Genomic DNA, 11,535 nt, shown 5'->3' with positions numbered 1-11,535 from the left:
AGACCATTATGTCAAGCAAAATAAGTAAAAATAGGACGGTGTGGAGAGGGGAGGCTAGAAAGTGACATTGACCAAATTATATTGTGTGCATGTATGAATAGATAACAACAAATCCCATCATTATATATAACTCTAATGCAACAATAAAAAAAATTTGGTGAAAAAAGAAATGACAAAGTGAGGAAGATTTCTCCCTTGGAATCCTCCAACCCACTGTCATTCCTGCCTACAGCATTAGACACAGACTGGCTAGGTCTTACAGGACACCTGGACGCCTCATGTTCTGCAACATGTCTGATATATAGAGCCCTGAGCCCTAGACCTTAGTTGGAAGAGAATCAGGCTCATAGTAAAATGTATCTCCTTTCAAGAGCCCCGGGTAATTCATTTTGATCATGATGCATCAGGAAGCCAACCTAGTGGTTTCCTTGGCAACCTTCTTGAAGACCAGTCTGTTTTTGTCTGAAAGTAGAGTCTACAGAACATCCAAAATACTTTGGAGACTATAAATTGGTTTGTATGGTTGATATAGTTTTAAATGGCATTCCCAGCCTGTCTGAAAGAACATCCAGTCAGATGAATAGGCCCAGTCTGCGGCAGTCAAGAGAGTTGAGCAGGGTCTCGCCAAGATGGCAGCACAAGTGTCAGAACAGGCCTTCACCCTTCCTCCCTATGAGCCTCTTATCAAGTGGTGGGCTTTGATGAGCCAGTGTCTGGGAACCACCACCTTTGGGGATCAGTAACACTCTTGTCATTGTTTGAGTCCCACCTTTGAAAGAGCCTTATTGTAAGTTTTGGTTTTTTTTTTTTCATTTACATTTATATTACTATGATTTTGTATCTTGAGGTAAGTGGAGAACCCCTTGAGTATCACAAAACTGAGACAAATATCAAGAGGTATTGTGGTGAAGCATAGAGTGACAGCTGGAGAATTGTGAGAGGGTGAAGGACCCAGTTTTAAATTGTTGTGAGAAGGGATGTGTGTGTGTGTGTGTGTGTGTGTGTATGCGTGCGTGTGCTTGCTTTAATGGGTGTGGTGTTGGGTAAGTGATGGAAAGTCCCTCATTTTACTAACCAGGAAAAACTCAAACTATGATACAAATGAACTTGTGTAGCCATCAGAGCCCCCTGGTGAGAATGGAAAGCGGGTGGCCTAAATAACAATGCAGATATAAGATTAATCTTGGCTGGCTCTCCTCCTCTTGTTGCTGCCCATCTGGACTAACAGATTAGCAAACTTGAAGCACTAGTTTAACTTAAGAAATATGATAGATGATTATGATTGTACCACTTCCAATTCTGTCTTCTTTTCATTTTTTGGATGGTTTAGGGCAAACTTCAGATGTGGGTGGATGTTTTCCCCAAAAGTTTGGGACCACCAGGCCCTCCTTTCAACATCACACCCCGGAAAGCCAAGAAGTAAGTAATCTCGAGATTCTGCTGCCTTGGACTCAGGGTTTAGTCCAGAACCGGAAGAAAAGTAATTGAAAAATGTGTTCCTTGCAGATATTACCTGCGTGTGATCATTTGGAACACCAAGGATGTTATCTTGGATGAGAAGAGCATCACCGGAGAGGAAATGAGTGACATCTACGTCAAAGGGTGAGGTAGCATGCAGGAACCTTGGAACAAAACAGGTGTTCTCCTTCATTGGATGCCTACTTCATTAGAGGCCCACTCTAAGATTCTTGGCTACCTGATGCTATTTTATCTTATTAATTCCCTCTGCTTAGAAAACTCTAGGAAAACACAGGTGGGAGAAGGGGAAGAAATCAAAGATAAAATTATATAGACCTTGATTATGAGCAAGAATAGCTAATGACTCTAAAAACTAATATTCACTCCATCATTTCTCAAAGTAGATTTTCTTCAGTTTATTAAACAAATTTGTTATTTCTGAGACATTTTAGTCCTCTTTGACACTTTGGATAACTAGCCTCAGAAAATAAGTAAAGTTTTCAAAATTTGTTTTTCTCTATATTTTATTACCAGCAACCAAATGTCAGGAAAATGAGGAAATACTGGCATATTTTTTAAGAAAATCATTCCTCTCACTAACATTTCCTGAGTGTATCCAGTGCACAAAATGCATAGTTGTTCATTACCCTCCTTTTGTGTGTGTATGTGAGTGGTGTATGTGTGTGGATTGAACCCAGGGCCTTGTGCCTGCAAAGCAAGCACTCTACCAACTGAGGTATGTCCCCAGCCCAGTTGTTTGCTACTCTCTTGCTTGTATATTCATTTTCAAACAGTCCATATTGATGTTACTTTCTTGTTATGCCTTGATCAGAGATGTTGAGTGCAATACAGCATTGTGATTAAGAAGTCAGACTTTGGAGTCAAAATATCTGGGTTGAAATCCAGGTACTTTCCCTGCTAGCTGTGCAAGCTCATAAACTCACTGTCCCTCATGCATAGAATGGAGATAATGGTAATGCCTGCTTCCTTGGGCTATCCAGAAGAATCAGTTACTCGAAACATTCATGATGGTATCTGGCAGATGGTGTGCACTACATGGGTGTTAGCTACAATTATTGCTATTATTCCACATGGACCGAGTTTGGTTCTTTGCTATGTAAAAGATAAGACTTCTTGAATTGTAATGTATTCATAAAGTGAGAACAAAGTTTCACTTATGATCCCAAGTGACCTTCAATCAAAACTTAGTTCAAGACATGATTATTATTATTTAGGTTCAGTGTAAACAGGGAATGTTTCATCAAGTTCTTCATTATTCTTTCTCATTTCAAGATCTCATTACCATTCCCCGAGGAAAACTAATCCCAGCTAATTATATATATGCAAATTCATTTGACTATCGTAAGCATTACTTTTTTTTTTTCAAATCAAGAAAACAAATTCAAGTAATACTGGATTGAAGGAAAATTCCTCTAAGCAAAGAGTAAAGCTCAACTTAAAGTACCATGTAAAATTTGGAATTAAAATCTAAATGTTAAGGCTAGGAGTCTAGCTCAGTGGTGTAGGACTTGCCTAGCAAGCTCAAGGTCTTGGATTTGATCTTTAGCACTTGAAAGAAAGAAAAAGAGATGGGGAGGGGATTCTAAATATTATATAGAAAAAAAAAATGACCCATGCATAAATACCATGCCTAGCACTACATGCATTTGGGTATTATATGCAAAGCTATAATGCATGTATGCCAATACATACAATTAGAGTTGTACATACTTGCTTAACTTATCTTAAAATTAAATGCGAAAAAAATTACCAAAAAAAAAAAAAAAAAAAAGGCAGCACTACCAGAGTGAGCAATCTAAGAAGGAATAATGGTGACATTTTAGGGATGGGTCAGGAGGTGAAGCCATCAAGATCATAGCCAAGAGAATATAATCTCTCTTGAGTTAGTTCAAAAGTTAACAGTCAGAAGGAATCTTTCAACTAACTTATCTAGTCAGTGAATTGACTAGCAAAAAGGAAAATAATTGTAGTTGATGGATATTAGTACCACTACTCATCCTAGGAATTAATGTTAGAACAAGACATTATAGTCCCCATGGTCCTTTGGGGCAGACTTTGGAGTCAGACTGACCTAGGAGTGATACTTAATTCCATCAATTACTGGCTGTGTGAATTTGTAAAAGTTAAATCCTCTCTGAAGCTGTTTCCTCATCTGTAAAATGGAAACGGCTGCACAGTTGTTGAGAATGATAAAATAACACCTGCTAAGTACCCAGTTCATAAGTGATGATCATAAACCCTGAGTTAAGGATTTCCCCCCTTCCCTCTCTGCTCCTTCAAGGCATGATTTCTCCTGTCCTCATGTTGACCATGTGCAGAGAGCACAGATGGGAGAGGAGGCTCAGAGAGCATCACAGCCAAGACCACCTTCTACCAGGCCTAGTCCAGGCATCAGTACTTTTAAAAGCTCCATGGTCATTCTGATACAATTCTAATGCACAATGTAGACAGCCACACATGCATTCCACTATTTTGCCTGTCTAAAACCAAATGTCACCACCTGGTTCCAAACCACGACTCTTCCCAGTAGCAGGCAGATGTGACAACAACTTCCTTCTGGTCCCATTCATTCATTCATTCAACAGGTCCATCGGGACTATAATCATATTTATTTAGTGTCTATTGAGTGCCAGGCACAAGCAAAAGGAAACATTTCAAAATGTTAGAAGTTAAGATGTGATGTTGTTACCGAAATGAATGCTCCTAAAATAAGCCTGTGGAAATAACAGCTTACATCCTCAGTGCTAGTCTCATTAATAAGATCAGGCGAATTTAAGAATAATAAAAAAGGAAGCTGCAAGATTACTTGATTCATGCCCCCCCCCCCTTTTTTTTTTTTTTTTGGATTGCTTAAGTAAGATATGGGAAAGGAAATGCTAACATTTTGAGCTAACTCATATTCATTGAGCCTATCAGCAGTGATGACAGACGCTAATGAGTCATAGTTGTGAAGACAAAAAATCATAGCCAGCAAGCTTCAGTATACCCGAAATAGAAGCTACATTGTTGATATTTTCCAGAAAACTTCACCTTAGCCCTATTAACTGAAGTCTAAAGGGTTTCCTGCTTTGGTTTTAGAGGAATTATATTTTATTTGGCTCCAACCTGTGTTGGATGCAATAGAGAGCCTCCCCTTCATAAATCACCCCCGGCTCCGTCGATAACTGGAACCTGCCCAAGAAAAGTGCATTAATTCTCTTGCTCTTCGCGCCCCTAATCACAGCACAATTTTGCGGCCAGATTACTTGTCAATCACATCAAGCTAAGTCTGTTTGCCTCTGCTTTTCAGCTGGATTCCTGGCAGTGAAGAAAACAAACAGAAAACAGATGTCCATTACCGGTCCTTGGATGGTGAAGGAAATTTTAACTGGAGATTTGTGTTCCCGTTTGACTACCTCCCCGCCGAACAACTCTGTATTGTTGCTAAAAAAGTGAGCTCTGAAATAGGCCAATGAAAGTAGATTCGTGGGCCTTCCGTAGCTCAAATATTCAGGGAAGGTCCAAGCTGGTCAGGACTTTGGAGGTCACTGAGTCCAGCTCCCTCTTGGTACAGATGGGGAATCTGAGACCCACAGAGGTATAGCTACTTGCCCTTGCCCAAGGTCACACAACTGACAGGTATTTGTGTGATTGGGAAGTAGATGGGAATTTAACTGGAGGTTTGTGTGCCCATTTGACAACCCCCTATTAAACGACTTTCTTCCCCCTGATATATTTCATAGGGCAAAAGATAAAGGATAGAAAAAAGAGTCTTTCCTCAGAACATACAACGACCCATGAGTGCTTTTTGTGTCATGGGGAAAATGATCTTTCCCCATGACAGGCAGAATTAATCAGGGACCAAATATTAAATGCCCCTTTTAATCCTCCTTATTAAGCTTTAGTATCTGCCTCACCTCCTTCAGAAGCACTTCCGGGAAGGCTCAGGGTCCTTGTTGTCTTAATTAGTAAGAATTTCAGTTACAGGACTCAACTCACTTTTTAGGCTTAGACCTAAAAAGTGATTTATTGGTTCACATTCCTAAAAATTCCCGTGTTGCCTGGCTTTAGGCACATCTGGATCCCACGTTGAAGAGATGTCTTTAGACATTGGTCCCACACTCCCTGCCCTCTGCTCTGCCTTCCTCTGTGGGCCTCCTTCCAGGCAGGCTTTTCCCTGGTGGAGGCAAGAAGGCAGCCAGTAGCCCCAGCTCACATCCTGTCCTCTCAGAAAACCTCAGCAGAAAGAGAAGAGAGTCCCCAAGGAACCAGCCAGCATTCTGGAACTGGGCGTTGCTGTCTATGCCTATCTGAGATCATGTGCCCTTGTGAGTCTGTGCTCTGATTAGCCACGCTTGAAGTTAGCCATGGAGTCCAGATTGAATCCACTGGGGAAGGACATGCTTTCATCCAATAGTGGGGCCTGAAAGCTGGACGGACAGTAGCAAATGTCCCCTGACCCATCCTTCCTCCTATATCCATGGCACCACACCCTATCAAAACACACCTGCTGGGCTGAGGATGTAGCTCACAGGTAAAGTGCTGGCCTAGTACACATGAGTGTCTGGGTTCAATTCCCAGGATCACACACACCAAAAACAAACCCTGCCCTCTGCCTGTGCCCCACTGGGTCAGGCTCTACTCAGTGCTGGTCCTACTCAGTGCTGATGCTATCGTGAGCACTTCTTCTGTGCCTGGTGGGATGGATGTCTTCCAAGGGGACTTTCTAGAGGCACAGAGGCTCAATATGATATTGAATCACATACACTTTCAAATGATGAGGCAGAATGGCAGGGGATGGCATCTGAGTCAGGCAATGCCCTTAGGTCAACTTAATTTTCCTGTTTGCCCACATCTAGAGTTGGACCTTCCATGCCCTGAGTGGTACTTGAAGCATAACCCACAGGACAGTCAGGAGGATCATAGGACAATAGCAGAGAGGGTTCCCAGTCCCTCAGAGCCAGGCCCTCTCAGCTCTGCAAAGGAGAACATTCCAGGAATATGAAAAACAGGATACAACCCAATGATCTTCGTTAAAATTCCCAAAACATTGGGTGTGTTCCTGTCCATCAGGGCCAGAGGAACTTAGTCATAACTGGGCTGTGGAGGTGTTATTCTTGGTTAATATTATCTGAGCAGAGGCAGGGACCACATCTGAGAACTTAAAGACCCTTTCCTAGTCCTCCCTCCTAACTTTCAGTGTGAGAGATCTGAGGGTCTTAGGTGACTACAAACATGTAAAAGCCAGAAATATTTTTCAAAACCCAAAAAATGTTAGGACTCTGTGTGTGTGTGTGTGTGTGTGTGTGTGTGTGTGTGTGTGTTACTAGGGATCGAATGTAGAAGTATTATACCACTGAGCTACATCTCCAACCCTTTTTATTTTTTATTTTGAGACAGGGTCTCACTAAATTGCTTAGGGCCTCACTAAATTTGAGCCTGGCCTTGAACTTGTGATCCTCCTGCCTCAGCCTCCCCAATAGCTGGGATCACAGGTGTACACCACTGCACCCTGCTTAGAAATCTGTTTTAAATCTGTACTGATAAGAGAGTAGAATCTGGGCCCCAGTCTCCACTGCATGTTAACTGAGAGTACGCTCTAACATCAAGTCTAATAGGGTGGGTGGGAGATGGCTGCACAGAGGGAACACCGCAGTAGGTGCTGCTGTGGGCTGGCCTAGAACATCTGGCCTTGGGAGAATAACCTGAACAGGACATAGTGACTTTCAGGAAGGAGATCAATTTCTTCCCAACCCCTGGGTTGGCAGTAGGAAGTCACACTGATAAAAACATGGCAGGCAATCCGCTTTGGGGAATTGCCTGGGACATCCTTTTTGTCACACAGTTGGTGGCCTTGAGACTTTCTGGGGAGGCTGACATGAGGAAGAATGGGGCCAACGGGAAGGGGTGTTGGGGAGGGCAAGAAGATAAAGGCCCCATGCCTTAATACTGCAATCTAGGGGCCAAAGGGGAGGGTTTCAGATCCCGCTGATCACTATCATTTAGGTTTGTCTGTGTCTCTTGTCATTTTAGGAGCATTTCTGGAGCATTGACCAAACAGAGTTTAGAGTCCCACCCAGGCTGATCATTCAGATATGGGACAATGACAAGTTTTCACTGGACGACTACTTGGGTATGGCTGACTTACTCACTTAGAATTGAATAAGTCTAAGAAACTTGGCATTAGTGAAATCAATTAAAGCTTGAATTGCTTAAATCTCTACTGCTGGTCAGTAATGGGAGAGGGACAGGGGGGTATGCCCACTGCCTGGATGTCCTCTGGGCAGTGTGGCCTGAAGGGGAGTGTCACCCTTTCCATGGGCCCTGCCCACCCTCAAAGGCTGTCATGAAGGGGCTCACACCAGCTCCTGTCTCCCCTGGAAGAATCAAGTCTGTTTACTGGGGTGGGGGGAGGGAGGGATGTCACAGTCCCACCACCCCACCTTGCTGCTTGTTGACCTTCTCACCATGCTTTGCCCTGGGACATCTCCTCTGTGGCTGAAGGCACTAGTCACAGGCCCCACCCAGTGCCCTCCCTTCTTGGCTCTGTCTTCCTTCCACCCTTTAAAACACAGCCTTCCCTGAAGCCGCCCGGGCTCTTCTCCAGCCACCCTCCCCACTCCAGTGATTTATGCCTTTTCACCTTAGTTGAAGGTGGAGTTCCGTCCTTCAGCTTTCAGCAGATTATGGCCCCTGCCCCAGGAGGTGTAGCCTGACCTGTCTTAGTGCCTCATAGAGTCCTAAGAAACTATCACGACGATTATTCCCAATTCATCCATTCACCTTGTACTTGTCTGTCCCCTAAAATTTACCATAACTGAAATCAAACTGGGCATTTCTTCCCTGACCTCAGATCTGCTCTCCCCATGAAATTATCTCACCCCGGGGCCCCTCCCTTTCCCAGCCACCCAGTGGAAGCTCTGGGTCCTCTGTGACTCCTCTTTTCCCCAGGACCTGGCCACCACTCAGTCCTTGCAATGTAATCCGCCTTATCATGCACAGTTCTTTTCTTATTTCTGTCTGCTCTTCCACTTGCCAGTTCATTTTCTCTTGGCTGACCGTTGCAGTAGCCCCTGACTAGCCTCCCTCCTTCCATCCTGCTCCAAGGGGCTCTTCCTAGCAGAGAAATGTCCACCAATAGCTATATCTTACTCCTCCCTTGACCCATCACAGCACCCAATAAAATTCTTTTAACTTAGTGCTTATTAAGAATAGAACAGGGCTGGGGTTTGGGCTCAGTGATAAGGCAGTTGCCTCATACACATGAGGCACTGGGTTCAAATATATATATAATTTTTTTTAAAGAATAGAACAAATAAATGAGTATAGAAGTATGCTATGTTATAAGAGCATATGGGTAGAACATTCCAGAATAATAGAGGATTGCCTCCTAGAGTTTAAATGAAGCAGTCTGATGACAAATAAGGGGAATGACTATTTCAAAATGGCTAGCAAGCCAGTCACCAAAAGCAGAGACTGACATGAGCAGGCCTAAGCTCAGAAGAAGCTGAGCGAGGGCAGCTATGGCCTGTGCCTCCATGATACACAGAAGGACAGTCTCTGAGCCTGACAGTTTAAAGTGAATCTACCACAACCTCCCTATTGCCGCCCCTCCTGACCAGACTCCTCGGACTCTTGTTCTATTGGGAACAAGAGGAGTTGACCCTACGTCACAGACTCTATTTTCTTAAGAAAAGGGCTCTCAGGAGTCCCCAAACCCAAAAGACACTTTTCACCTATTGCCACAGTGGTCTGAAAGAGTTAATGCCACCCCATCACAGAAGAGGTGTGCTTCTACAGACACCCCAGTCCTGGCCAGGATTCTCAGTTCCTGGTGAGGATTTTCTGTTGAGTTATGTTTCTTCAAGCTCCCATTTCTGAGGTCAGGAGAAACTTGAACGTGAACGTTCCATGGAGCTTCCCATGTTCCGAGTACCCGTTGTCTTTACCCACAGCCAAGTGACCTCCCTGTTCAGGGCAGCTCAGAACTAAAATGAGTACATTTCAAATACAAGGGCTGTGAGTTCAGTGGAAATTTTGTCTATTGATGTTTAGTTGCTTTGAATTTATAGAAGAACTCTGTTTATGCTCATGTCTTGGAGAAAGAAAACATGTAGTCCTGTGAGAGGCTGAGCAGGGGACAGTTATTTCTTCTGCCATTTTCCATCCTATCTGGAAAGAATTTAAAAGTCTTCCGCTGTCTCTTTCTCTAACTCACCCATCACCTGTTCAGAATCACTGTCTGCTTCTCTGACAAGAACGTTCTGTTCACTTGTGAACAATGGCTGATCCTCTTGAAGCTCATTTGGACTTCACGTTGTTTCCTTGGCTAGGTTTCCTGGAACTTGATTTGCATCACACGATCATTCCAGCAAAATCATCAGAGAAATGCAATTTGGACATGATTCCAGACCTCAAAACCATGAACCCCCTAAAAGCTAAGACCGCCTCGCTCTTTGAACAGAAGTCCATGAGAGGATGGTGGCCATGCTACGCAGATAAAGATGGCTCTCGGGTGATGGCTGTATGTGTTTCCTGGTTGGGACTGCTTATTCCTTTTATCATTTAGGTTTTGCTCTTTATCGGTAGATATACTCCAGGTTAGATAGAGCGGTGTTAAATTGGTTAAAATGTTTGTACCTGGGATTATAAGAAAAGGTGGGAGACGCTATGAATATGTGTTTGCAGGGGGAAGGTGAAGAGGTTGAAATGATCCAAACAGTAGGAGTCTAAGTGGTTGCACTTTAATTCTTTGGGACACGCCTTCACCAGGGAAGGTTAATTTATGCTGAGCTTCCATGACTACTCAGTACAGAAAAGAATCTTCAAATTTGAACTTCTCTCATCAAAAAAAAAAAAAAAAAAAGTTGGAAAAAGTAAGGAGTAAGAAGGCCATAACTTTAAGCATGTTTGGGGAATTCAAGATATATTTTGAGCCAGGCACAGTGGCACACGCCTATAATCTCAGCTACTTAGGGAGGCTGAAGCAGTTAATCATGAGTTTAAAGACAGTTTGGCCACTCAGCATGAGTCTGTGTCTCAAAATTTTAAGAAAATGAAAAGATCTGGGATGTAGCTCAGTGGTAGGGAGCCCCTGGTTTTACTCCTCAGTAATACACTCATACACACACACACACACCAGAGGCAATATGGCAAATTATCATGCTCGGTCACAAAAGACTAGCTCATTTGTTGTATCTAACATCTGTGATCGTTAATTATGAACCAGGTAACATGCTAAGGGTCTTACATTCATAATCTTCTTTTTAAAAACAATTTTGATACATAGTTCTCACAAAATAAACTTCCCTCATTCCGAGTACACAATTCGGTGAGTTTGGGCACATGTAGGCACCCATTAAACCACCACTATCACCAAGAGCCAGAACCTTCCATCACCCACAGAGTCCTGTGTCCTCTGCAGTTCACTGCTTTCTGTCACTATAGATTTGTTTGCATATAGTCTTTTTGAATTCTGCTGACAACCTTATGAAGTAAACATCATCTCCATTTTATAGATTCAAATATAAGCTGGGCAAGCTCAGGCAAGGTGCCCCAGCTTCTTCCAGCCCATACACAAAGTAGCCATCTGAGTGCCTCTGCCTAAGTGGGTATCAGGGTCAGCTAAGGAACTTAGCCCCTACTGGGCTTTCTGAGGTCCTAGAAAGTCTGTTACAATCTTAGTTAAAACACGATATAAAAGTGGACATGTTTCTAGACCTCTGACAGCCTCAAGGTCCTCCTGAGGACCAGCATAGTACCTTTTGAGACTCTCGTGAGCATCACATAAGATTATCCGTATAGAAAGCTTAGATGGAGCCCGGGCATCCCTCAGGAACCTTGTCATCAGGGAGGCAGCATTCATTCATCTACCCATCCATTGACTAATTTGGCTAATGCACACTAAGTTCCAGTACTACTGTACACAGTAGGTCTACAATGCCAAGTGTGGGGAGACATGGCCCTGGTTCCTTGGAGCCCATAGTTAATGCTCCATATGTGTTAACTATTGTTTTTAGCAGTGCTACATTAGTCTGGGTCCATGTAAAGTTTCAAAGGAAGGTGTGAGAGACGGCG

At 43.3% G+C, this 11,535-nt stretch overlaps 1 protein-coding gene across 2 annotated transcripts in view; it reads left to right on the top strand.

The window, feature by feature from the left end:
* Myof (myoferlin) overlaps positions 1 to 11,535 on the top strand; it is a 156,330-nt gene that overhangs the window by 134,345 nt on the left and 10,450 nt on the right. For both annotated transcript variants that reach the window (XM_076835349.1, XM_076835348.1), the window contains 5 exons: positions 1,331 to 1,419; positions 1,507 to 1,602; positions 4,769 to 4,910; positions 7,492 to 7,591; positions 9,792 to 9,982. In XM_076835349.1, the coding sequence (XP_076691464.1) occupies positions 1,331 to 1,419; positions 1,507 to 1,602; positions 4,769 to 4,910; positions 7,492 to 7,591; positions 9,792 to 9,982 (618 nt within the window). The remainder of the gene's footprint in view (positions 1 to 1,330; positions 1,420 to 1,506; positions 1,603 to 4,768; positions 4,911 to 7,491; positions 7,592 to 9,791; positions 9,983 to 11,535) is intronic.

This window comes from Callospermophilus lateralis, chromosome 15 (genome assembly GCF_048772815.1).
Source record: "Callospermophilus lateralis isolate mCalLat2 chromosome 15, mCalLat2.hap1, whole genome shotgun sequence".
NCBI classification, from domain to species: domain Eukaryota; kingdom Metazoa; phylum Chordata; class Mammalia; order Rodentia; family Sciuridae; genus Callospermophilus; species Callospermophilus lateralis.
This window is presented reverse-complemented; position numbering and strand designations above follow the sequence as displayed.